This window comes from Lepidochelys kempii, chromosome 7 (genome assembly GCF_965140265.1).
Source record: "Lepidochelys kempii isolate rLepKem1 chromosome 7, rLepKem1.hap2, whole genome shotgun sequence".
Lineage (NCBI taxonomy): Eukaryota > Metazoa > Chordata > Testudines > Cheloniidae > Lepidochelys > Lepidochelys kempii.
Window position 1 is genome coordinate 50043900 of NC_133262.1, and position 27855 is coordinate 50071754.

Genomic DNA, 27855 nt, shown 5'->3' on the forward strand with positions numbered 1-27855 from the left:
TTCTAAAGCCCAACATGGCTCACTTATCCTGTTGTTCAGCCTAAATTTTCCTAGTCTTATCCCATTATTCTTATGTCTTGTCTTTATGGGGAAATTGACCAGAATAGTTCCCCAAGTGGACGTTCTATTTTAGAATAAATCACTTTATTCTGGAATAATTAGTGCACTATCTGAGTACACTAATTATTCCAAAATAGGGTCCACATGGGGAGCTATTCTGCAATAGTTAATTCTGGTCAATTTCCCTGTGCAGACAAGCCCTTAGTTATAACCATGTGCCTCACAGTAACTAGCTTCTTTCCATCCAGGATGTTTACAACTTTCAAATAGGTATAAACTGTAAATCCTGTGGCTTCTGCTCCCCCATCCCTTAGCTGTCACTTAGCCAAATGTCAGTCTCGTCCCTCCAGCTCCCTGATCATTTTTTGTTGCTGTTCTCTGAATTCCTCCATTTCTCAATATCTTTCTGGCAAACAGATGACAGAACTGAACACAATATTCTAGGTACCATGTAGAGAGAGAGGGGCTCTGACAGGATGCCTCTGCATATGTAGCTTCTGCGTTGTGTTGGCATTTCTTGCTGTGTCTAGTTATATTGCAACTCTTGTCCAGCTTGCTGTCTCCTGTCCCCTGCAGGTCTCAGTATTACTGCTTTTCAGGTTTCTTTCTCCCATTAAGTATGTTCGATTTTTTTCCCCAGATGTATTGGCTTCACTTGATTATTCTCTGCCCACTTTTCCAACCTCTTGTAGGTCCCTGTTGTATCCTCACTGGGTCTACAGCATCTACCAATTTAGTATCTGTTAATTAAATTAACATGCTATTTTCTCTCTTCTCCAGCTTGCTAATGAAGGTACACTGGACCCTCGCTAAACGTGGGATTTGGGATCCATGCATGGTACTGCGTTAATGCGGGGACCGCATTAAAATGAATTCCAATTAAAGTAATTAAATTTGGGATCCATGGCCACGACCGCGTTATATGCGAATTCGCGCTATATATAGACACGTTCTAGCGAGGGTCCGGTGTATTTAATAAGATGTGATCTTCCCTGGATCCCTATGATACTTGCCAGACACCACCTCCCCTGACTTGATACTGATCAGTTTATGGTTGCCCTTTATTTATGGTGTTTCAAGCCAACTATCAGTTCACATAAGCATCCATATCCAAGCTGATCTGAATGAACACTGAATATGGTTTTTGCTAGACACTTGCTGACTCCATTTTCTGTCTAACTGGGCATTTTCAAATCTTCCCGTTGTTCTGGGTATACGGCCCAATTTCATTGCATCTATTGCGTTCCCTTCAACCACTGAACTCATAATTCTAGTTAAAAATAATCAACAATCTAGTTCTGTCTTTCAAGATCCTTGCCTTATTGCCTTGTTTAGTTAAGATGTTATGAAAATTCTTCCTCTGACTTCAAGTGTTTTCCCCAAGAGGCCTTCCAGACTTATTCAACTCAGTCAAAATGACTGATACTGTAAGAAATGAGAGAATGACAAGGATAAGACAAGACTGGGATGTTCTCTGTGGCAGTCTTGTTCTTCCCCTGAAGCACTGCCAGTTTGAGGTGCTCCCCACGTGTCCTGCCGTAGCACTTGGGAATGTTGCATATAACAAGGGCATTCCTCACTATTTTGTTCTGCTCTCAACATCTGGTCATGTAACTCACCAGGAGAAAGCATTTAGGAATCATAAAACTCTCCTCTAAGATTACGTGAAGGTTACTGAGTGGTGCTGCTCCTCATTCAGTTCTTTGTGTTGCATTTCAGAATGAACTGGACAAGGTGAAAGCACAGCTCTCTGGGAAAGGTGAGTTCAGAAAGGAAACAGAAGAGCACTCTGCCCAGCAGTAAGGGTGCGGAGAGAAGGAACACGAGATTGGCAGGCTACTGTTTTGTTTTGTGCAGAGGCTTTCAGATCAGTTTGCAGCAGAAAAGTTGAGGCATTTGTATATGAGGGTGCTCTCTGAGCCTACAGTACAAATGGGGTCTGCCTCTATGAAACTGGTCGGACAGAGCAAACTGGGGATCATGAGTCTTAAGCTTGCTGGGCCAGTAAGTAGAATAGAGGGACCTGTAGACTTTGTTCAACGCTAGGGCTCTTGTGTGATATAGCTGTGCTATAATTATGTCCCTTGCAAGATTGCCCTAGCTGACATACCACTGATGGCTCAGTGTAGCACTTATTCCAGGTGGGAATCGGTGTCAAGCAAAGATTGTTTCATTGAGTTAGACCTGTTTGTTAGGAGACCCACAGCTGCCAGATGTCAGTAGCTCATTTCTTCAAGTGTAAAATGGCAGAAGAGGGTATATAATTGGGGCCCAAACAGAAATGGGAGAACTTTGGGACTTATTCAGCTGCTGCGATGCTGCATCCCCAAAAGAGCAGGTACAATTTGATGTGTGCATTTCCATTTTCTCATTGCTTTAAAGAGCTCGGGCTCTTTAATTTTAGAGTCTGTTTGATGGAGGCAGGAAAGCGAAAACCCTGGGGATGGTGTCAGTGTGTTTTAAGCATTGTCTGTAGGCAGCCTGTCATCAGACCATGAGTCATGAGCAGTCAAAGGAAAATGTCAGTCAGTCTGAGTGACAGAAATCCTGAGACATGAGTTTGCAATACGAAAAATAAAAAATAAAAAAAAAACAACACCCTTTAAAGGGAGCTTGGAGTGGGGAGTTTCAGCCATTTCCACTGTCCTGTTGGGTCCTCTGCCCTCTCACACATGCAAGGCAGAAATAGCTGACTAGATCTATTTATTAGCCTGAAAAGAGTTAGAAAATCTCTCAGATGCCTATACCAAGGCCCCTCCTTGCAAGCAGTCCAGAGCGGTGACATAGTGAGTACCTTCTGGGGAAGAGTGCTGGGACTCCTATCAGAATGCTCTCCGAAGGAATTGCTTTGCAGATTTGCTTTTTTATGTTAGCTAGGAGGTGCTGGACTTGAAGGTCTCCCTGATGGGAAGGAGAAGCTTTCTTCTGTCCTGTGTCCTGACTGTATATAGGCTATAACTACTGCCCTGTGAGCCTCAGGGACTCTGTCCCCACTGCCTCCATCTTCGATTCCTCCTTTTTCAAGAATCTGCCTTCGCTTGTAGCTTTCCCCAGCAGCAGAATGAAGATAGCCTTGTCAGTTTCACAGCGGCCACAGGGGGTTCTAAAGAGCAGATGTGTACCTGAGAAGAGTGTTGTACACACCTGAGACCAGCAGCTGAGGTGCTGGATCTGTCTGCAGAGCCCAAGAGGCATTTCTGCACTCTGGTCACATTGGAACATTTTCTTCCCGTCACAAATACGAGAAATGAAACATCTGTTGGCCCTGAAAGCTTCAGCCTTGCAGAGCTTGCCTCCTGCCACCACACCAGGGGAAGTCCTGCCTGAAAGTTTGTGCAGTGGGATGCCTCTCCAATAACGGTCAGCTACTACCAGAGAGCTGATGGAAACGGGGAGGATGAGCGGATTTAAACAGTGCTTAAAAATAGTGCTGCTTTGCTGTCCATGACTTGCTGTAGTAGCACTGCAAGAGGTGGGGACCACTGCCTTATGCTGCTGCAAAACAGGAGCTTTCCAGTGATGTAAAATGTTCTCTGCTGCCTCTGTCAGCTCATGATACTGGTCAGTCTGACCACCAGCTGGCTTTCCTGCCGCCCTCTGGAACATGCTTCAGTTCCAGCAGGATCTGCGCACCCGTGTATCCCACGTGGCTGAAGGCAGGCACAAATACACCTTCCAGGCCAAAAGGCTTTATTGCTGGCAGCCAAGGCGTTGGAATTGAGGATATTAGTGTGGGGGAGGGGCGATCAGAACAACAGGATTTTAAAGCCTTGTGATATGCAAGGACTGGAAATGTTCCAGAGTGATAAATCTGCCTTAATCAAGTACCACGTGGCCTTTAAGAGTCCCAGTGCATTCTGCAGAGCTGTGCTTTAATCCTGCTTCGCTTGTGTGTTTGTGATCTCGCACCCAGAGAAACAGACTGTGGTGAGGGTGAGTGACAGCAGCATAACTGCACAGCCACATAATTGCTCTGCACGTAGGCACTGTGTTCCTGTGCACAGCAGCGGCTGTCAAGCCTATCTAAGCATGTACCCCGCACACACGACTTCTCGCTGGGAGAGCAGCATCAAGGCAGCTCACTAGAGCTTTGTAGTTCTATAAATGTTTCGATCAGTCTGCAAGGATGCTGGCTCTTTGCACCCAAGCTTGACTTTGGGAGCAGCTGGGGGATAGCGCATGATAGTTAGCTCAGTCCACATTAACTGGGCAAGCTAGGACAGTGCTGAAAAGCCATTGAGGGGCATTTCTCTTGACTGGTAAAGAAATGTTTGAAGTCTACTGATGCTGGGTGCAGGGATTGCTTAGCACAGGTCCTGTCTGACACATTGCATTTGGCAGGGAGGGGGTCTGATGGGAAATGACTAAGTCTCAGAGTTTCTCAATCTGAATTTACGTATCCTGTCTGTCACTCTGGCTGCATATCTGCCCTTAGACCCATGGGTCTCAGGGCTGCCCAGGGCAAGGCATTCCAAGTGCTATGTGAGCATTTCCTTTCAGAGAAGGAGAAGCGAGACTGCCAGTCTATAATAGACACACTGAGGGAGACTGTGGATGTTCACAACGCCACCATCGAGTCACTCCAGAAAGCCCTGTGTGAGACGGAGATGCTGTGTTCCACTCTCAAGGTACCTTTCTCCATGGGCAGCATACATCTGATCTACCCCCTATGTGGCTAGGGTTACAGTCTCACTGGCTCTTCCTCTGCGTCATGCTATCCTCATGCCTGTGCAGAGAGGACAGGTGGCTCTGCGCTCGGAGGTCGAAGTTCTGTTCCTGGCTCTGAAACCGGCTCCCTGTGACATGTGTGGGCCCCATCTCTCGAGATGTGAAGTGGAAGGAGAGCAGTGGGGCTGTGTTCCCATTTAAGACAATCCTTTAACCTTGTCTGAACTCCTTGAGGAGGTGGTGTTATAGAAGATCCAAGGGGGCAAAGGGTTAACGTTCTCTAGGGCAACAGTACTGTTTTAAGGCAATGTCTTTCAGTTCTAACTACACAGCACCCTGGGACAGTAATCTCCTGAGGTACCTCCCTTGGACCCAGGCACCTTGGAAGAGGTGAGAGATTGGGGAAACAATACACTTATTGGATGAATCTAAAGCAGTTGGAGTACTTGACATGTTAAAATATTGGGTCTTCTCTGTGCTTAGCCTAGGTGATTTGTGGCTGGGGTGGGTTGTTAGAATCCTGCTTAAAAATGGCATTCCACTCAAGGCCAGGGAATGAAAGGCAAAAGTGCATGCTGACGTGTTCAGCCTGCGATGAGCTGGGTCTGGCTTGTTGATGCAGTGTCAGTATTGATCTTCCATCGCATCAGTATGAATGCCCTCTTAGGAAGAGAGACTCCAGCTTCTGTTAAGGACTGACACTAGTGCCCTGCATTAAATCTTTCTGTAGGCCTGGTGGGGTTCAGTGTGAATTGGTTAATGTTAATCAATGATTTCCTTCTCCACCCATGCAAGTTAATTGAAATGTACAGAGAGAAAGTTAAAAGTTTAGGCTGGGTTGGACCAACCCTTGTGCTGCTGCCAAACCTGTTCTGTAGTCAAGCCACTAACAGGAAATAATCTCTGTGTGTGTGTGTGTGTGTATATGTATATAGTCATAACTCATGAGTGAATAATAGCTAGGACAGGCTTAAGTGGGATGGCCATTTCCCTGTGATGCCCCCCAGGGAAACCGATCTAACTTAATCATAATGATTGGTCTTTGCTGCTGCTTAATTGAGATGATAGTGCCATAAATTCCACGTTTTGCGGGTGCACTTTGCCACCGAGTAAGCTGTGCTTCACCAGCTGTGAGTGCAGAGCTGCATTCTTAATGCACCTAAGTTAAACGGAAGAAAAAAGGTGAAACTGTGAAAATCACTCTTCACCCCAAGGGTACTTTGTCCCTGACTTTTCATGTTGTTCAGTGGTTTTATAGGTCACTGGGGTATCTCAATGAACAGAATGTGTCTGTGAGGCTTATTGGCATTTCCTATTCTTGCAAACACTCCAGTTGCTGTAAAACTCTAAATCAGGGTGTGCTGTTGCAGCTGATACAAATGAGCCCTTCCCAAGATGATTTTGCTCTAAGTGATTGGGTTTGCTGCTAGGTTTGTACATACCCTCTCTCCTGGGCTTTCCCTACCCCAGATTCAAGGTGAGATTCGGAGCCTATCTTTCCTCTGACTGTAATTGCTCTCTGACACGTGAAAGCCCCTCTAGCATAATCTGGGAACGTTAGAAGAAAAGGCACCATGCTGGTTGCATCTTTTCCTCTTGAAAGTGTCTGAGATCTTACAGCAGAGTTCTGTGCACTGTTTCTCCTCAGACAGTTTAAAGCAGGGGTAGGCAACCTATGGCATGCGTGCCAAAGGCGGCACGTGAGCTGATTTCAGTGGCACTCACACCGCCCGGGTCCTGGCCTAGTAGGAGCAAATGGAATAGGGCAGTTCATGGACTGAAGTATCTGATGGCCAGCACTGAGAATTTGCCACATGTTAGGAGCTGAGTGAGTGGTGCAGCTGGGTGGGAACCTATGGGGACCTTGCTCCTGGGCTGTTAAAGATGGTGAGAGCTTTGAGGAGCTTGACTGCTGAGCGGGTTGTGCAAGTATTTCAGTGCACACATGCTAGCTGTATGTCTCCATAGGAGTCCCCATGTGCCATGCTAACTACACATGTGCCTATCTCTGTCTCAGAAACAAATGAAGTACCTGGAGCAGCAGCAGGAAGATACCAAAGGTGCAAAAGAGGAGGCCCGAAGGCTGAGAAACAAACTGAAAACCATGGAGAGGTTAGATACAGGGCCTCTGCTGTGTACATATGTGGGCTGGAGCCAGCATGCTCTTCAGTGGTCCGAGTCACTTACTTTCTTAGACGTCTTGCGCAGTAGTTCTGAATGCTACAAACACAGAGCTACTTGGGTTCAGCCTCAATTCCTGGTGCAGATGGAAATGTCAGTGCTGTTGCACTGTTGAGCTGGAAGTTTGGGAACCTCCTGCATCAGTGCTGGTGTGTCTTCATTGGTCCTGACCTGTCCAAACTCATCACCACCTCTTCCCACCCCTGGCACCTCTGGGCAGTTATTTGCTTCCTAAATAATATTTGGCACTCAGCTAGAGCTTTTCATCCCTAGCACTGGGAGCTTGGCTTACAGGTGGGGTAACCAAGGCACGTTGATATTGATGTGAATTGCCCAGGGGGATCAGCACACTAGTGGCCCAGGTAACGACCCAGCACTCCAACTCCTTTCCCAGCTCCACTCTTCATGGCTGTGTGGGAACCTGACAGGACGTGTCTGTTTCAGGATTGAGATGCTCCTGCAGAGCCAGCGCCCGGAAGTGGAGGAGATGATCCGTGACATGGGAATAGGGCAGGCAGCAGTGGAACAGCTTGCAGTCTACTGCATCTCACTGAAAAAGTAGGTGCTGAAAACTTGGCAGTAGACTTGTTTGTTCCATCTCTTTGATATGTGTATAGGTAGAGCTCCCCCTGCAGGGTACTGGGGAAAAGTACAATGGTTTAGCTGCCGTGACTGCCTGTTTGTTACTACACTGGGCTTTGACTGACAGAATCAAGGCTACTTAGATTGGAGGCTGCCACTCAGAATACTTCCACTGATACTGTGGACAGAGGCATTACTACAGGAACAGCTTTCAGAGCTGTGTCAGTGCAGCTAGGTGTTGATTATTGGATGGCAGTTGAGTGAACAAACCATTGCCCTACTCCTGGGGATGGTGGCACAATCCCTGAATGTCTCATTCATGCGGCACATAGTACTTGATAGCAGTGCTGCTGTGGCTCCAATTGTTCAGCTCACAAGTTTTTGCCATACTTATCTGCGCTGGCTCTAGCTCCTACACAGAGATCCTTCTGCTCACATGGTGTTAAACCACATCTTTGCCTGCTCCAATCTGATGGCAACTCGGTGATCATGATTTTATATGGCACTGCCACTCAGAATGATTGCACCTGCATTGTAATTGGTAATGAGCTTGCATAGCAAATATCCCTAAGTGCCTCTGAACTTCACTTCTTAACCAGTGCTACGTGTGCTCCTTCAGCAGGGAGGCTGCATTGTCCCCCAGGTCACAGTCCCTTTCCATTTTGCAGTCAGGGACTTTCACTTTTGCCCCTTCCAGTCACTTGAGCGCAGTCTCTATCTAAGCCTGTTCTCTTACCAGCCCAGTGCTGTGCTGGTGGTTGCCACGCTGCAGTTTAGCATTGGTTTATCCAGCGTTGGCTTCTCCCCAGTGGGGACTCTTGTATACCAGCCTTGCACCTACCAGCCGTGGAGCTGTGAATCAGGTATCTGCAGGCAGCATGTGATCACTGACTACAGTTAACAACTCTATCTCAAAAGCCCAGAGTGATTGTAGTTTGGGCTCTTTCCAGGGAATATGAAAATCTGAAAGAAGCTCGGAAGGCATCTAGTGAGATGACTGAGAAGCTGAAAAAGGAGCTGTCTTCTTCCAATAATAAGGTAAGGAAAGTGCAGGGAGTTGCACATCAAAAGTGTCTGGGTGATCTCTGTTCTGTAGGTGTCCAGCCATGGCCTCTGCCTTGCACTCACAGTAAGCGCTGCTTCTGTCCAACCAGCTGTATCAGTTACTCTAGCCACTGCTTGGTAAACTGAAAAATTCAGCTGGTGCTTCCTTGTGCTTGGAGCACGTGTTTGAAGAGCCCCACTGAGTGGTCAATCTGTTATCCTAAGCTGTTAAAGAACCCAAGTAAATCTCTTTATTCTTTACAAGTCCAGTGCTTGTAACAGAACAAATGCTATAATTAACCCCTGATGGAATGTTCTGCCCTCTTGTGTATAAGGCATTTGTGCCCTGCAGCAAGCTACCATCCCTGCCCTATATAGCTCACTGTCTGAAACAGGTGCCTTTGCAAGGTGTTCTTGGGGGCTGAAGTGACATTGGTAATGTGCTGTTGAGTATCCAAGCAGCCATGGCCTTCCCAGCCCCGATGATCTGGCAGGTCCTGGCCTGGCCAGTGGCATTCCTTGATAATTTGATTGAGGTCTGTGGCTGCTGACCCAGACTGAAGGTAGGATTGAGTTGCGACTTGAAACTTGTACCTGACTGATGATGAGGCACAGTGGGGAGTGCATTGCCAAATACGAATCTCTCGGCCCTCCAATGTCAGCAGAGCAGATGTATTGTGATTTTGAGTGGCAGGCGATGAATACAGGCTGCCCTTGCCTAGGAGTAGCCAGGCAGTATAGTCACAGTACGACTGAAGTCCCATAATGTCATAGTCTAAGGTCCTAGAACAGAATTGTTTTCCTGAACTCCTTTTGGGTAGCACTAAGTTAGCCCCAGTACTAATTGAATTAGTGAAGTTGCAGTGACTGGCATGTTTGTGTTCTAACGCTGATGCAGCAAAGCTGCTGTCCCTGTGGGAGTGGTGAGGCCACATCATCACCATCCTGCAAGGTGGCAGTCCTGATTCCCTTTGATCTGATGCCTCTCAAATCAGAGGGAGGGATAGCTCAGTGGTTTGAATATTGGCCTGCTAAACCCAGGGTTGTGAGTTCAATCCTTGAGGGGGCCATTTAGGGATCTGGGCAAAAATTGGGGATTGGTCCTGCTTTGAGCAGGGGGTTGGACTAGATGACCTCCTGAGGTCCCTTCCAACCCTGATATTCTAGGATTCTATGAAATCCTGTAGAAACTCAAATTATTGAACCAAAGTGCAGCTGCTGCCACCATGTGTTAAACCACAGAAAAGCTGTCACCACTGGGCCTGAAAGCTCAGGAAATCACCTGTGAAACTTCTCTGCTGGAGGCTGGGTCTGAGATAAACCACCATGGGATTCCCTCTGCAGAGGACTTGAGGGAATGAATAGGGGTGGCTTGCTTACCCAGGAGTAAGCCAGTAGTCTAGGCCAGTACTTTTCAAACTTTTTCCTTGCAACCCAGGTGAAGAAAATTGTTGATGCTCATGACTCAACATAATATCTTTTAACTAGTTTTCATAAAATCATAATATTGCAATACCTTCCGGCTTAACCCACTTTACATAACTAACACTAGACACTAGCCTTAGTAAGCCTATGGTAAGGAGTGTAGGAAGTGGCCCAGGGTACGGCAGAGGGTGGGGTGAGGGCTCTGTCTGGGAGTGAGGGCTCTAGCGTGGAGCTGGGGATGAGGAGTTCAGGGTACGGGAGGGGGCTCAGGGCTGGGGCAGAGGGTTGGGATGCAGGGGTGTGAGGGCTCTGGCTGGGAGTGCGGGCTCTAGGGTGGGGCCAGGGATGAGGAGTTTGGGGTGCAGGTAGGCTGCCTGAGGGCTGGGGCCAGAGGACTCCCCGCCAGCAGCAGTTAGCTCCCCTTGGAAGGCTGTTCCAGAACTTCAGTCCTCTGAGGGTTAGAAACCTTTGTCTAATTTCAAGTCTAAACTTCCCGATGGCCAGTTTATATCCATTTGTTCTTGTGTCCACATTGGTACTGAGCTTAAATAATTCCTCTCCCTCCCTGGTATTTATCCGTCTGATATATGTATAGAGAGCAATCCTATCTCCCCTCAGCCTTCTTTTGGTTAGGCTAAACAAGCCAAGTTCTTTGAGTCTCCTTTCATAAGACAGGTTTTCCATTCCTCGGATCATCCTAGTAGCCCTTCTCTGTACCTGTTCCAGTTTGAATTTGAATTCTTCAACATGGGAGACCAGAACTGCACACAGTATTCCAGATGAGGTCTCACCAGTGCCTTGTATAACTGTACTAACACCTCCTTATCTCTACTGGAAATACCTCGCCTGATGCATCCCAAGACCGCATTAGCTTTTTTCACGGCCCTATCACATTGGCGGCTCATAGTCATCCTGTGGTCAACCAATAATCCGAGGTCCTTCTCCTACTCTGTTACTTCCAAGCGATGCATCCCCAGCTTATAACAAAAATTATTAATTCCTAAATGCATCACCTTGCACTTTTCATTATTAAATTTCATCCTGTTACTATTACTCCAGTTTACAACGTGATCCAGATCTTCTGTATGATGTCACAGTCCTTCTCTGTATTGGCAATACCTCCCAGCTTTGTATCATCCACAAACTTTATTAGCGCACGCCCACTTTTTGTGCCAACGTCAGTAATAAAAAGATTAAATAAGATTCATCCCAAAACTGATCCCTGAGGAACTCCACTAGTAACCTCCCTCCAGCCTGACAGTTCGCTTTTCAGTAGGACCAGTTGTAATCTCCCCTTTAATCAGTTCCTTATCCACCTTTCAATTTTCATATTGATCCAATTTAGCTGCTAATTTCCCATGTGGAACCGTACCAAATGCCGCACTGAAATCAAGGTAAATTAGATCCACTGCGTTTCCTTTGTCTAAAAAAATCTGTTTCCTCCTCAAAGGAGGAGATCAGGTTGGTTTGGCACGATCTCTCTTTTGTAAAACCATGCTGTATTTTATCCCAATTACCATTGACCTCAATGTCGTTAACTACTTTCTCCTTCAAAAAATTTTCCAAGACCTTGCATACTACAGATGTCAAACTAACAGGCCTGTAGTTACCCGGATCATTTTTTTTAACTTTCTTAAAAATAGGAACTATGTTAGCAATTCTCCAGTCATACGGTACAACCCCTGAGTTTACAGATTCATTTAAAAAATTCTTGCTAATGGGCTTGCAATTTCATGTGCCAGTTCCTTTAATATTCTTGGATGAAGATTATCTGGGCCCCCTGATTTAGTCCCATTAAGCTGTTCAAGTTTGGCTTCTACCTCGGATGTGGTAATGTCTACCTCATAGCTTCATTCCCATTTGTCGTCCTACCATTATCCCTAAGCTCCTCATTAGCCTCATTAAAGATTGAGACACAGTATTTGGTTAGATATTGGGCCATGCCAAGGTTATCCTTAACCTCCACTCCATCCTCAGTGTTTAGCGGTCCCTTCTTCTTTCTTTTTTTTCTTATTTATGTGGCTATAAAACCTTTTACTATTGGTTTTAATTCCCTTTGCAAGGTCTAACTGTACTTGACTTTTGGCCTGTCTCACTTTATCCCCACATGTTCTGGCCTCAATAAGGTAGCTTTCCTTGCTGATTCCTCCCATCTTCCACTCCTTGTAGGCTTTCTGCTTTTTCTTAATCACCTGTCTCAATGCTTCTCATCCAGCTTGGTCTACAACTCCTGCCTATGAATTTTTTCCCCTTTCTTGGGATGCAGGCTTCTGATAGCTTCTGCAGCTTTGATTTGAAGTAATTCCAGGCCTCCTCTGCCTTTAGATCCACAAGTTCTTAAGTCCAATCCACTTCCCCAACTAATTTCCTTAATTTTTGAAAGTTAGCCCTTTTGAAATCAATAACCCTAGTCACAGATCTTTTTTTGTTTATCCTTCCCTGCTGCAAGGCCCTTTAGAGCTGCTGCGGGCAACGATCTTTATAATTTAAATCAGCAGGGCCTGACATTTCGCAATCCGTACTTTGAAAAACACTGATTTAGGTGATTTAGAGCAGTGCTACTCAAAGTGGTGGTCCGTGGACCGGGACCGGTCTGCGAGCCATCGGCTGCCAGTGTGCGCACACATTGGGGAAAAAAAAATTGCTGGTCTCCCACATCAGATAGCTTGAGAAGCACTGACCTAGAGTGGCTGCCCTGCATCTCCACTACGGGGAGGTCAATTCTCAAACAGTAGGGCCTGAAAGCTGACTGGAAAAGATAGCTTGTGCTTGTTGTATACCTGATATGTGGTTGCGATCTTCGCCTAAGATTGCACTGTTGAACTGTTCTTACTCTGCAGCTGCAAAAAACATTCTTGGAGTTGGAGAAGATGAAGGAGGAGTTAAAAAGCACCCAGAAGGATCTGAGTAACTCAGACAAGGAGATAATGGTGAGATCCTCCAATCCTCCAGCCTACAATAGCTGGCAGCAATCCATGGCCTACAGTTGCAGAGTCAGGACTCGTGCCAGCTCTAGCTAGACACCTAGCTCATTGTCCATCCCTATTCTGTTGCCTCTGTCCTGATCCTGTTTGAGACTCTGTCTGTCCCCTGTGTTGCAGCCTGTGTGCTTTCCTGAGTATTATGGGCAGGAGGATGCAAACTCTCTCTGGCACAGGCTTCCCATTTCCTCATATGTGCTCTGTTCTTTTGTTTTGTTTTTATTGTTTTCTTTTGCTTTTTTTCCCCAGAGTTTGAAGAAGAAGATTGGAATCCTGCAGGAGACCCTGAAGGTGCCATCTGTAACCAGTGAAACGCTCAGCCGACTAGTCTTCGAAAGGTTAGATGGATACATTCCCTAGGAATCAGTGTAGTGCACATAGAGGCATACTGTGTGCTCTACAGACAAGGATAGGGATTAGATCTTGGCTCCAAAGAACCTTCCGCTTAAATCGGAACAGAAAGCTGGGGTGTGGGATGCAACAGAAAGCAGTAGCTAAGGGTGAAGTAGGGCAGGTATTGTGGTAGCTTAACCTTTGTTAGGCAACCTTCAAGTGGCTCTGCACATTCACATTCCGTACTGCACTGCCTGTGATGCCTGGCCATGGAACCTTCTTCTAGCAGGGTCATCTAGAGCTCTCCTGTGTCCTGCCCGTCCTCTGTGTCACTGACATCCTGACAGCAAGACTGGATGGGGTGGAGCGCCCTCACCACCTCACTTCCTTCCAACTCTGTGTCTGGATGGACATGAACCTGGCCTGGCTCTTTGGAGCCTGAGTCATTCTCTTTTAGAGAGCTTTGCACTATAGTGAGTGTGTTTCACAAGTCTGGTGGACTCAAAGAAGCAGAGGAGGCTGGGATTTAGGAGGTGCATTTCCTGCCCAGCTGGCTTCCCAGCATCTGACGATTACATGTGGTCCCTGGGAGAAGGGTGCTCGCCTTCTGGGTGTTCGACTTGTCAGACCTTTGCTCCCAGAGCCCTCAAGGACAGGGAGACTTGTTTTTAGCGCCTCCTTGTCAAGGAAGCTCTTGATGTTAGACCCTTTGGATCCCATCACTCCTCAGATCCAGTGTCTAAGAAACCGGTTTCGGCTCCTCTCGCTTCTAGTGGCTCCCAGCGATCGAAGGTTTCCAAGAGACCTCAGACTGTCGGGGTCAGATTGGGTTCCTGCAGCTCCCTCAGTCAAGCCTCCGAAGCTATGCGTGTCCATACCGAAGACCACATGGTCAGATCCAACTGCCCCAGTTCTGGAAGAGAGTTAAAGAGACAGTTTGGCCACCCTCACTGGTGCTGTACCTGGTGCCTCGTAGATACCTGATCCCCATGGCTGCCACTCCTGCTGCAGGTCCAGGGTCAGTTCCGAATTCCACTTCCAGATCCAGGAAGATGGATTTGATTGGTGTGTCAGAATCGGAGTCATTGATGCTTTCATTTCTGTCTGTCCCATCACCGAAGGAAAAGAGGCATAGGGACAAAATGGTTACTGTGCATCAAACTTTCGGATCCATCTGATTCTCCCAAGACCACTACAGTTCCAAAGCAAAGACCTGTTCCACCCCGTAGCTTCAGTCTTCTGATAGGAAGAAGAGATCAGAGTGTGCTGCTGGTTCTTCCTGTGAACACCTTATGCTTCCTCCTCCTAGGGCCTTTATAGGGTCCCCACAAAGAACTGGATCTCCATACTCTTCTCCAGATCTGCAGTTATCCCTGGTGCATTCTGTGTCTGTTACAGACCTGGATCTTTACCAGGAAGGAAGTAGAGGAAGAATGCAGAGACCTGTGGCTCAGTTCATACCACCCTATAGTTCACCTCCTGCAGGCATGTTCCTGAACCCTAGTTGCTGGGGGAACTGGCTGTCCTGTGGCCCATCGCCTTATTGGGAGCTACCTCAGGAATTTTATTATCTTCTGTGTAGGCAGAGGTAATTTTTTCTTCTGCAAAGGATCTGGGAATCCAAAGGTCCTCGGACTGACACTACAGATGGTGAGGCTGGAAATGCTGTCTGAGGAGGAAGATGAAGAGGTAGCTCCCTTCTTTGAGTAGTAGCAATTGGAAACTGATTATGAACCTGATTTATCACCAGATGAACGTGGGGGTGGCTTCAGCCTCCTCTCCTGAGGATGTTACACAGTTCCACAGTTTAATGGATTGTATGGTATCTGCTGTAAATCTTCCTGCAGTGGCTGTGGAAGAGACTTCTCACCTGGTGTTTGATATCCTTGGATGCTTCTTTAAGGAGTAGACTTCAAGGAGTAGTACCTATCTTAGATGGTTTGCTACAGCCAGCTAAATCCACGTGGACCTTGCCTGCTGCTTGTCAGCCTGTTTCTAAGAAAGCTGACAAGTTATATCAGATGCCCTCCAAGGAGTGCTCCTACTTCCATACCCATCCTAACCCTAAGGGCAAGTCTACACTCCGGGGCTAAGTCAACCTAAGTTATGCAACTCCAGCTATGTGAATAACATAGCTGGAGTCAGCGTACCTTAGGTCAGCTTATTGCGGTGTCTACATCATGCTGGATTGATGGGAGAGCGATCGGCTGTCAATTTAGCAGGTCTTGATTGGACAGTTAACTACTGAAAGTTAGTGTGCATGAGGACCTATTACACCATATTGCTTTGACAACCAGTCTCCTTTCAGACCTTGGGCTCCTTCTCAACCACCCAAAGTCAATTCTATGCCCTACTTGAAGGATTCCCTGCATAAGCTCCATACCAGAGAGCCTTGCTACTGGAGGACAGATGTCTTCAGATGAGCCAGAATCTATTAAAAATTGAACAGGGTCCTACTCAGAGTAAAATTATTTTGGGGTCTCATTAGTCTTATCGTAGCCGCTACTTATGCGACTCCATTTGTGCATCTGAGAATGAGAGCTATGCAGCACTGAATGTCCCACTCTACAGACCAACTTGGGACAGACTTCATATGTGGATCTCCATGCCTCAGAACATGGTACTCTCTCTCAAATGGTGGTCAGTCAGAATGCATGTGCTCAGTGGTGGACTGGATCCATCTTTGACAGGAACTTCAGATGCATCAAACATTTGACAGTTTGAGGGTGTAGTAGAGAGAGCCTGGAACACTGAGCTTGATGCAAGATCTGAGTCCTGAACCAGAGGCTGTGAACCAAAGTCAAGCCATGTATTAAAGCAGATGGTTACAAGTTTGCTGTCCAGTACTTGAACTTGGCAAAGCTTTTGCTAGTGTACTAGGCACTAGATATTTTATATTCCAGCTAGTACAGATACATCCCAATCTAGTACAAGATAAAATGGTTTGACAAATTAATGATTAGGGATGTTTCGTCCGAAATATCAGGAACCAGGGGAGGTAACAAACGGATGTCATGAAACTCGTAAGGTGGTCTTTCTGTGTCTTCCTCTGTCTCCAGACCTACTGTCTCAGCAGGAGGACAAGATCTTTCACCCAGACCCACCGTCTCTTCACTTGACAGCATTGCTGCTTGGACTTCACTCTTGAGCAGTCACATTCTTTGTCTGTTCAGGGCAGGCTAATTAACTGTAGAAAACAGTCCACTAGAGCTATTAGCTTTTAAAGTGGACCAGATTTTAAGCACAGAAGAAGGGAAAACCTGATTGCTCTGTATCTGCTTTCATTCCTTGTGTTCTGGAATACTTAATGTACTTAAAGTCTGGGGCTTATCTAACTCATTGTTAAAAGTCCCTTTGACAGCCATTTCTGTGTAACATACTTTAGCAGTGGATTGCTGTTTGTTCATTGTTCGGTCAAAAGGTTTATGAAAAGTATATTAAATGTATACTGTCTGTTGGCCATGCCCCTTGAACCCTGGGCTGAGTGTTCTTTCTAGCATTTATCTATCAAAAGAGCTTTTGTTATTGCCATCAAGTCAGCTAGGAAAGTGAGTGAATTGAATGGCCTTGTGGCTGATCTACCTTTCACTCCTTTTCATAAGGACGAGGTAGGTCTCAGACCTGATCCCAGGTTCTTACTGAAATGGTGTCTGATTTTCATAGGCAGTGTTATCCTAGCACCAACACTGCTACAATATTAGAGACAAATTGGGTGAGGTAATATGTTTTGTAGACCTACTTTGTTGATGAGAGAGACAAGCTTTCAAGCTTATACAGAACTCGTCTTCAGGTCAGAAGAGCTCTGCATGAGCTTGTCTCTCTCACCAACAGAAGTCAGTCCAATAGATATTATCTCACCAACATTGTGTGTCTGATTTTCCTGTCAGTCAGACAAGTAATTTGTCCTCCCCGCACGCATGCGCCCCCCCACACCCCCCCCCACAACTGCACTCTAATAAGGGGGAATCATCCTACACACTCTGTGTGCCAGACGGGCGCTCTCCTAATATTTAGATAGAACTAAAAATTGTCATAAATCGTCTAGATTGTTTGTGCCGTATGCTAAACACCACCTAGGTTATATGGTTTCTTCCCAGCCTCTCCCTTGATTAAACAGTGTATTTCTGACTGTTACATGCTAGCAAAAGTTCCTGTACCTGCTTCAGTGTGATCACATTTCCTTCACTTGTCACAAGCAGGTGCCAGTCATTGAAATTTGCAAAGCTTCAACCTGCACTTCGGTGCACACTGTAACCCATGCACTATGGTTTGGACTTGGTCTCTAGGGCAGATGCTGGATTTGATAAAGCGGTGCTTCAGTCCTCTGTTCAGTTAGGACTCTGCTCCCATCTCCAGGTGAGTTTGAGCAGTGCTCCTCAGTCTGTCCCATAGGTGGCAATATGCAGAGCCACTTGAAGAAATGAACTTAACTTGTAACCGGCATCCCTTGAGATGGCTCTGCCTGCTTACCCTTCCCACCTGCCTCCCCCTCTCTGTCAGAGTCCTTGTTTGTTCTGTTTCTGGCTTTGCAGTGGAAGGAACGCAGGTGGTGAGGACTCTCTGCCCCCTTTACCGCCTTGCCCTCAGTGTGTTGGGATGGTGTGGGAGAGCCCTAGCTGACGCCACTAGAAGGAGACTGTGCAGTCCCTATAAGTATGAATGTGCAGAACCATCTCCAAAGAATTTTGGTTTCGTTATCTTTGTTTTTGTATCTTTCTCATCCCCTCCCGCTTATGCTAAGCTGATGGGAAGACAGGGGTTTGCGGGTATCCGGAAGCATGTGTTCAGAGAGGGACTCAGGTGTGATTTGGAAAGCTCTGAGGGAACAAAATGAAGGGGTAGGTTGAGTGAAACTCCAGTTTTGCTCCTAGCGGCTGTTGTTATAACCCAACACTAGAGAAGTGTCATTGTAACTACTCTGGATTTGTTAGGAGATTTATCAACGTGGGGATCCAAGTTAAGAACACTGGGGTGAAAGGCTGTGCTGAATAGGAGTTCCCAACAGGCTAGCTTGCATATTAGGCTTGAATGTGATGTGATGATGCTGGAACGCACTTGAGCTTACAGTGCCTTCCAAACAATGTAACTTCCCCACCTCTGGATGGCAGATGGGGTAATCTAGATTGAGCAGCAGCATTCGAGGTGCACTCCTATAAGGAGCATGGGGTACAGTTTCCTCAAACGGGGCTCAGGCCCTCTGGGTGGAAAGGGCTTTGGGTGTAAATAATAATATTGACCCAAGTGCCTTCAGTTTAGGCTTGGAAGGATTTGATTTTTATCAATAAATGTCGACGAACATCTATTTCACTGTACATACACAAACCTACACCAACATATTTCCATCAGCAGTAATGATAATTTACAGCTAGGCAAAGAAAAATGCTGTTTGAGAACTAGTGATTGATGTAAGGCTGTTGTGGATTTTGATGTTGGCCGTTTTTGTGTTTTAATGGTTACAAATCCTTAACTTTTTGAATCTCTGCATCTGTTGTCATTAAATTGTCTGACACCCCCCCACCCCAATAATTTCCTGAAATTGTGAAAATTTAAATTGAGAATTTTAAAAAGCATAAAAATAAACATCTATCAAAATTATAACAAAAAAAGGAATTCTGCGAAGCCTGCTGAAATTGAAGGGAAGAAGCTTACATGAAGGCGTGCAGTTCTGTGGTGCAGCAAATGTTAGATCTGTGCTGCGTCATCTGAGACCTCAGTTTCTGTGTTTGTGCAATGGGATATCCATCCTGAGCAGGGGCTGTGGTACCATGACAAGATACAAATATTTACAACCACTGCTCCTGATAGACAGCGTAACTTGGAGCATTAAAGTCTTTCTCTTGTCTGTCTGGTGGACAGTATGTAATTTGATGTTGATGGCTGACATGTCTGAAATGGCCTTGCAGCCCTGCTCCTGTGGAACTGCTGAGCCCAAAGCTCCACCGCCCGGCCCATAGCGATAAGATCGACCTGGACACCGCCTTTGATGTTGAGACGCCTGAGCAACAGCCTCACAAATCAATCACAACCCCTGCAAAAAAACCCAAGCTGGATAAAAAGCCGTGAGTACTCCCCTTTCTCCAGCCCTAGGTGGGACCAAGGGGACTAAGCTTAAGTCCCTCTGATGCTCACGTTTCTGCTGAGCATCAGGATCTCTACCCATTTGATTCATTGCATTAAGAGACATTAATCTTTGTTTGGCCTTCCATCTATCAGTTTCTCTCCCCTGAAAACTCTCTGCTAGCAGCTGCAATCCTCTGAAGCAGTGAACCCACAGCAGATAGATATCCAACTCACTGATCTGATTTCTTACAGGCCTCCTGTGACAAACGTAGCAAAAAAAATTCTGAAGGAAACAATGGAGGTAAAGTAACCAGTTGCTGGCCTCTTAGATCCCCCTGCTTTTCTCGATCTGGTAATAGACTTAAAAAATTGACCAGAATATCCCTCCACTTGGGCTGCATAACCATCATGCTCTGATCTTAGTACTGCAATACATGCTCCAGGGTGCATCGCCTAGACCACTGTTTTTCAAAGTACGGGTCCCGACATTCGCGGAATGCCCGGCACTGGGTTGTCTCACTGATTCAAATCATAACTATCGTTGCCAGGCAGCAGCTCTAAAGGGGCAGCAGGGACCTGGAGAGGAAAGAGGTAGGGAGTGGGTGGGAACTGGGGAGAGGAGCAAGTTGGGGCTTGCAGGGCTGCTGCGGACCTCTCCCCCGGCCCTGGAGCTTGCTGCTGCCAGACAGGAAAGAGAGGACCCTTCCCATCGAACTCCGTGCAGAGGGAGAGAGAGGCCTTCCCCCGGTGCTCTGTGCTGGCAGGGGGAGAGATGGGCTTCTTCCCCTGGAGCTCCATGCTGCCTGCCTGCATGGGGGGAGAGAGGCCCTTCTCCCGGAGCTTGGTACTCCGTGCTGCTTGCCAGCAAGGAGAGAGGGGCTCCTTCCCCGGAGCTCTGTGTTGCCTGCCAGCAGGGGGCGACAGAGGCCCTTCCCCTGGAGCTAGCTGCTGCCAGTGGGGAGAGGGCTGGGGGGAGTCCTCTGGCCCCAGCCCTGGGGCAGGCTGCACCCCGAACTCCTCATCTCTGGCCCCACCCCAAAGCCCACACCCCCAGCCAGAGCCCTCCCCCCATGTCCTAACCCTCTGCCCCAGCCCTGAGCCCCCTCCTACATCCTGAACCCCTCATCCCGAGCTCCACGCTAGAGCCCTCACTCCCAGACAGAGCCCTCACCCCACCCTCTGCCCTACCCTGCGCCACCTCCCACGCTCCTTACCATAGGCTTACTAAGGCTAGTGTTAAATATGTAAAGTGGGTTAAGTGGAATGTATTGCAATATTATGATTTCATGAAAACTCTAGTTAAAAGATATAATTATGTTGGGTCATGGGCATCAACAATTTTCTTTAGCTGGATCATGAGGAAAAAAGTTTGAAAACCACTGGCCTAGACAGTGTTCAGACGAATGCTCTAACACAGCTGCCCAAGTCCGAGGGCTATTCTAGGCTTTCAGGCCATCCATTCTCAATAGTGTCTGGGCATTTCTACAGTGCACTCACCTGGCGCACACGCTATTGCTATTGCCAGTTACACCAGTGGTGTTAAACTCTGAGGATCCTGGGGGCAAACACTTTGTAGAGAGCTGGTCTTACTAGCCACATGAAACACAAACACTTGCTCCCAAGCTTTGTTCTTAATAGCAAGAAACCACAGATATTGATACTGAGTAGCTGAGAAGCTGCAGTTCCATGGTCCACCTTAAAAGGGTAAGCCATGGGGTACAGGAGCAATCATTCCTAAGTTGCCTGGTGGGGTATTCAGTGCTACCTGTTTCTGTAAATGAAATTCAGGGAGTAAAGCTGCTCATGCTGCCTTTCTTCTCTTTCCTGGGACAGAACTGGGTAGGTGAGCCAGAGGATGACCCTCTAGAAGAATTCTTTCCTGCGTTCATCAGGAACTCGGTTCTTTCCCGGAAGCCACCCATGGGCAGCCTGCTGGGGCCACACAAGAACACAGGAGCTGTGAGTATGTGCTCTGGCGGATCAGAGCAAGGATGCTGCACCCTGCCCTCCAGTGGTGGAGGCTTGTCAAGGGTCAGTCATAGGCATTCTAGCCTCCTGAGTGATCTAAGTGGGAGTGAATGAAAACGAGACTCTTGCTTTCCCTGTGGTTTGCGGATGTGAGAAATGTGGCTAGAGACTTCCCTTTAGAGCCCTCTGTCTTCCCACATGCACTACCAGCCACTTCCTCTGAAGCTAGTCAGATGGCCATAGCCCTTCACTGAGATCCTGTCCACCCTCATTGCTCTAGCTCTCGGCGGCTTGTATAGCTACCCCACGTTTCCCAGTGACTGGGCTTGACTAAACGTCCTATTTTTTTTTTTAGAGGAGGTTCTGTCCATTGTGTGAGGTTCCATCAGAATATGGCCAAGTTCTTCAAAAGTGACTTTGGGCGGCCAACTTGGAGACCCTCAAAGGGTCCTGATCTCGAGAGGGTGGTTGCTCAGCATTTCCTGAAGCTCTGGCTTCTTTATTGTCTCGGGTTGGACACCTTAGTTGCTAGTCTGCTTTGGCCAAAGCATTCTGTACATTTTAAGGTGCCTGTAACTGTCCCTCCCTTCCAGTACTTCGCAAGCTTCCAGCTTGGGTGAAGTACCTAGCATCACCCAAGTGAAGAGGCAGACCTTGCGTGGTGTTATATCTCCTCTCTTCTCTTCTAGGTGAGAATGGGGTACGATGGCTTAGGAGGTAGAACTAAGTTCATACAGCCCGTATCCTTCCCCACTATCTGCGCTGTGGAAATAAGCAGGCAGGAAGTACTCATTTGGGGCGAGTAGCTAGGGTGAATAATGCATGGGCTTTGCTTGGGAATGGGCTGGGGACTCTTAAGGGAGAATGTGGTGGAACTTGTTTAAGCGAGCACTTTGCCCACAGAAAAGGCTGATTTTACTTAATCTGTTTTCTATGCACCAAGTTAAACTGCCCACCCAATATGCTCAGGTGGGAGAGCAGAATATCTTACTACATGTCTGGTTAAAGACACTGTTCTGGTGTGTAGATCCACAACACAGCTCTGTTCTTCAGGCACTGGGGGAGGAGGAAGGGAGACGGATCAGCTGATGGGAACTCCTGAGGGAAACTGATCAGGATCTTGTAAATCTGGGAACTTGTGGCTCAGATACTGTGCTGCTGTGGGTCTTGTATGTACCTGGGCACAGGTCCTGGGGCTGTATTTGATCTACATGTGAATCAGGTCATTCACAAGGAATTGGGGATCTGAATCATCTGATTACTATGGAATAATTGGCAGCTCTTGGACTGTCACTTGTGTGGCCATGTTCTCTGGGCAGGTCTGAGACCCTTCCACATGGTCCTGATTTAAAAGTTAGCCTAGCCCGGAGCTGGTAATAAATCGTCCTGCTCCACATTTTCAGACTTGTTTTCCCTGACAGTTTTCCCTTCAGACAAACCCAATGGAGATCCGTCCCTTAGCTGTAAAGAGCAGGAAGAGGAACGTCTCCAGGCCAGCATCCACAACTGCAGCAGCTTCCTCCTCTGGCACGAGCCAGGTGAAACTGGACAGCTTCCTTCAGTAAACCCAAAGGCTTTCCTGGTCACTTAGGCATGCTTGGGCAGAAGACTTGGGGCTCATCTATGTCTCTGCAGAACCAAGGTGCTGGGACCAACACACAGTGTCAATCAGAACTCTCCCATGTTGTTTGCTGTTGATCCAGTCGAGGCTGACTATACTGTGAGGATGGCGAGGCAGGATGTGCCATGTGCTGCCAGCTGTCCTGGGAGATGGGGCTCCTGACACTGAGCAACCTGCCTGCCTTTGTCTGACGTGCAAGGTCACTGGTTTGTGCTCAAGAGCTCAGGACTCCCAGTGGGTGGGGTGTGTGGACCCCTCAACTCTGCCTGGTTTGACTCATCTCGGCCTCACTCCTAGGCAATGCAATAAAGTGTGGGACAAAGCAGACTTAAAAATCTCCTGGCTGCTGATTTCACAGAATCATAGAATATCAGGATTGGAAGGGACCTCAGGAGGTCATCTAGTCCAACCCCCTGCTCAAAGCAGGACCAATCCCCAACTAAATCATCCCAGCCAGGGCTTTGTCAAGCCTGAAGTTAAAAATACCTAAGGAAGGAGATTCCACGACCTCCCTAGGTAACACATTCCAGTGTTTCACCACCATCCTAGTGAAAGTCTTTCCTAATATCCAACCTAAACCTCCCCCTCTGCAACTTGAGACCATTACTCCTCATTCTGTCATCCGCTACCACTGAGAACAGTCTAGATCCATCCTCTTTGGAACCCCTTTCAGGTAGTTAAAAGCAGCTATCAAGTCCCCCCTCATTCTTCTCTTCCGCAGACTAAACAATCCCAGTTCCCTCAGCCTCTCCTCATAAGTCATGTGTTCCAGTCCCCTAATCATTTTTGTTGCCGTCTGCTGGACTCTTTCCAATTTTTCCACATCCGTCTTGTAGTGTGGGGCCCAAAACTGGACACAGTACTCCAGATGAGGCCTCACCAATGTTGAATAGAGGGGAACGATCACGTCCCTCGATCTGCTGGCAATGCCCCTACTTATACATCCCAAAATGCCATTGGCCTTCTTGGCAACAAGGGCACACTGTTGACTGATGTCCAGCTTCTCATCCACTGTAACCCCTAGGTCCTTTTCTGCAGAACTGCTGCCTAGCCATTTGGTCCCTAGTCTGTAGCAGTGCATGGGATTCTTCCATCCTAAGTGCAGGACTGTGCACTTGTCCTTGTTGAACCTCATCAGATTTATTTTGGCCCAATCCTCTAATTCGTGTAGGTCCCTCTATATCCTATCCCTACCCTCCAGCGTATCTTCCACTCCTCCCAGTTTAGTGTCGTCTGCAAACTTGCTGAGGGTGCAATCCACACCATCCTCCAGGTCATTAAGGAAGATACTGAACAAAACCGGTCCGAGGACCGACCCTTGGAGCACTCCACTTGATAGCGGCTGCCAACTAGACATTGAGCCATTGATCACTACCTGTTGAGCCCGGCAATCTAGCCAGCTTTCTATCCACCTTATCGTCCATTCATCCAGCCCATGCTTCTTTAACTTACTGGCAAGAATACTGTGGGAGACAGTGTCAAAAGCTTTGCTAAAGTCAAGCAACAACATGTCCACTGCTTTCCCCTCATCCGCAGAATCAGTTATCTCGCCATAGAAGGCAATTAGATTAGTCAGGCATGACTTGCCCTTGGTGAATCCATGCTGACTGTTCCTGATCACTTTCCTGTCCTCTAAGTGCTTCAGAATTGATTCCTTGAGGACCTGTTCCATGATTTTTCCAGGGACTGAGGTGAGGCTGACTGGCCTGTATTTCCCAGGATCCTCCTTCTTCCCTTTTTTAAAGATAGGCACTACATTAGCCTTTTTCCGGTCATCCAGGACCTCCCCCCGATCGCCATGAGTTTTCAGAGATAATGGCCAATGGCTCTGCAATCACATCCGCCAACTCCTTTAGCGCTCTCGGATGCAGCACATCTGGCCCCATGGACTTGTGCTCGTCCCGCTTTTCTAAATAGTCCCGAACCACTTCTTTCTTCAGAGGGCTGGCCTTGTTTGGGCCTGGCCTTACGTTTCCCCCAGGAGCCTCTGTTGGCACAGAATAAACAATGAATTTCCTCACCCTGCTGGCCTGTTCTGAGGCTTTGGCGTTTGTGGTGGTGACTGGTCCCTTGGGGGACAAACAACTCTAGCTTGGTTTCAGGAGCAGCGTAGACCTGAAGATGGAGGAAGGGGATCCAGTGTCTGTTAGCCTGTAGCATCCAGGGCTGCATTTCCAGGACAGGGATGGGCAATTTCCCCGTGCTGGGTGTTTCACCTCCAACTGTCCTTGTTAGTAGGGTGGCATGGCAATCCTCTCCCTAACCTAGAGTCTTTGGGCCAGAGCATGCCTGGTGCAAACCCCCCTGAAAGGAGGGGTCTGCCTCAGGCACAAATCTGGTTTTTAATCTGATAGCCAGGGGAGACACCTTGGCCAGTCACATTGACACCTCACACCCAGGCATGGCAGCTGGGGACTTAGCCTAGCCTAGCAGGAGACTCTGCTTTGGAAGGGATGAGGCCGGAATCCATGGCAGACCACCATTCTATGTTGCTGTCTTTGCCATCCCAGCAGATATCCGGCCTGCCGATTGTCCATAGAGCAAAACTGTATGTGATTTGTTGCTATACAGTGGGCGTGCGATCGGCACTGTACTGTTGGCATGCACAGGTTTGAGGAGGAGGTGGGTCTGTAATGAGGCAGCAGGAGGTGAGGGTTAGGGGTGATCTTAGCATTTCTAGCTCAGCAGCACCCGGAGCAGGTGGCCTTTCCCAGCTCGCCACTTCTGTAGGGCTTTATTTTCCAGAATCGAGAGAACGTCATGTCTCTGTACCAGGCTCTTAAAGAGGCAGGCACCTGTGTGACTTTCGGTATTCTCTGCAAACTTTGGTTTGGAACTTACATTTTTTAATCAATTTTTGTAAATGATATGGTGAGTTTACAAATGCTTCTCTGCAACAGATCCCTCCCTGCTGCTGCTTGGGTGTTAAATACAAAATACCAGCCCCATTACACTTACTGGGGAAGAAATATGATGGGGCTGCTGATTGCTAGGGGAGGGCTTTATTCCCCTTCATTGGCCTTAAGCTCAGTCTTTTGTCTCAGGTATCCAATGTGGTTCTGTTCCAGATCTTGCCCTGATTCAGTGGAGCCCTCTTTAAATGGTGCTGTTTATAATGAATTGGCCAGTGAGCATGGCTAGTTAGAGAGCTGGCTGGACAGATCCAATATTGGTACAGGCTTATCTGGAAACCAAAATGAATGGATTAAAGGCAGAGCAGTAACTCCACTGATTTCAGCATCAGCAGCGGTTTGTGTCAGCACCCAGCCCATGCAGTGTGGGCGGCCCGATTCCTGTATGTCCCTGAGAACGTGTGCCTTTATTAAATAAATGTGGTGTACACGATGGAGCCATCTGACTTGTAACCTGAGATGGCTGCTGCTGTCTCTTCTCAGTGAAGGTCTCGTTCCTTCCATTGCATTCAGGGAGCCAGGTTCCCACTGGGAAACAGAATTTGAAAGTAGCTGAGACACTCTTGCAGATTCCTCTGAGCCAGCAGGTGCAGGCCACTGATGGAGGCAGGGACCTGGATTTCGTGGGCCTCAGCTGTGAGCCAGTCCAAGTCCTGTGGGGCCTATTGAAGTATTGCAGCTGCTGTGCCCTAGTATCTTACACCCTGCTGTCTGTGGTGGTAGAGAAAGGGGAGCACCACAGTCCATAGAACACCAGCCACTGTTCCCAATGAATGCTGAGGTGGCCATTAGCTACACTAGAGGCAGGCATGGAGAAGAGCACTGGGCAGGGCATGAGTTGTGTTGGTTGCTCCATCTCCAGAGTGTGGGCAGGCACCCTTGAGTGGAGCTGGAGCTCTGCGTGGGGGGACTTTCCAGCATCTGCCCCTCCCACCTGCTGCTGCCAATGTGGAGTGGAGGCGATGGATCCCTTGGCAGTGGGGTGGCACAAGAGCATTGGACTTGAATCCTGGATGGCTCCCTAATTTCCCCTCCTTCCAGCAGCTCTGATCGATGGGAGCACTGGGGCAGTGAGGGGGAGATGACCAGTGGGGAAGTTTGGCTGAAGGGAGGGAGGGAAAGGGGTCACCTAGAAATGTGAGGAGGCCTGGGGCACATGGAGGTTAAATGCTGCAGGGTATCAAGGGGTGAACAAACCAGCTCTCTTTGGAGAAGGATGGGAGCTAGTCAGGTGCTGGGTAGCTGCTCTCTCTAGTCTGGCTATGGAGGAGGGTGAGCAGCTACTGGGAGCATGGGGATGGAGCCAGGGAGCAGGTCTGGGACAGGAGTTTGGCTACAGGGCGGGGGACCTGGTGGCAGAAGGCCCGGCGCTGAAGCTTTCTAGCCGGCACTGAGGCACTCACCCCGAAGTAGAAGGCGCCTGACAACCAGACATTCCAGGAATTGAAACTCTGCACCAGCTTGGAAATGGTCCTGAGGGGAGTCAGGATGCCCAGCTCCATCCCCTTTTCCTCAGGCAGCTCCTGAGGCTGGGAAGGAGGCCCTTGAAGGCTTGATAGACCTGGCCCTCACTCAGCACTGAATTACAGGTAGATTAAAGCCAGGTGAGGGCAGGTTAGCTTGACCATGTGTTGGTGCTACACAACAGTGGCATATCTAAGCAACATTAAGTCAAGTAGGTCGACCTACAGCCACCACAGTAATGAAATCAGTTGTTCATGTCCACACTACACTCGTTCTGTCGGTGGTGCACGTCCTCACCAGCAGCACTTGCACGGACTGAGGTGGGGCACTTTGGTTAGGTGTGCTAGAGAGGACAGATGATCCAGTGGTTTCATTAATAGCTTTTAAAGCCAAAAGGGACCATTGTTACCTACTCTGACCAGCAGAGCACAGGCCTAAGAACCTCACCCAGATTTCTCCATCAAACCCATGACATCTGTTTATGCTAGAGCAGCTCTTGGAAAGACATGCAGTCCTGACTTGGATTGGAGAATCCACCAGGCCTCTAGCTAAACTG

At 47.9% G+C, this 27855-nt stretch overlaps 1 protein-coding gene across 15 annotated transcripts in view; it reads left to right on the forward strand.

The window, feature by feature from the left end:
• The window catches only part of TRAIP (TRAF interacting protein), a 77261-nt gene that overhangs the window by 15695 nt on the left and 33711 nt on the right, over positions 1 to 27855 (forward strand). For 6 of the 15 annotated variants that reach the window (XM_073352619.1, XM_073352621.1, XM_073352626.1 and 3 more), the window contains 12 exons: positions 1780 to 1819; positions 4561 to 4688; positions 6746 to 6840; positions 7354 to 7467; positions 8442 to 8529; positions 12801 to 12890; positions 13191 to 13279; positions 19178 to 19333; positions 19587 to 19635; positions 21168 to 21293; positions 21992 to 22042; positions 22736 to 22840. In XM_073352619.1, coding sequence (XP_073208720.1) covers positions 1780 to 1819; positions 4561 to 4688; positions 6746 to 6840; positions 7354 to 7467; positions 8442 to 8529; positions 12801 to 12890; positions 13191 to 13279; positions 19178 to 19333; positions 19587 to 19635; positions 21168 to 21293; positions 21992 to 22042; positions 22736 to 22840 — 1131 coding nt within the window. The other 9 variants (XM_073352624.1, XM_073352628.1, XM_073352631.1 and 6 more) reach the window with 6 other exon arrangements.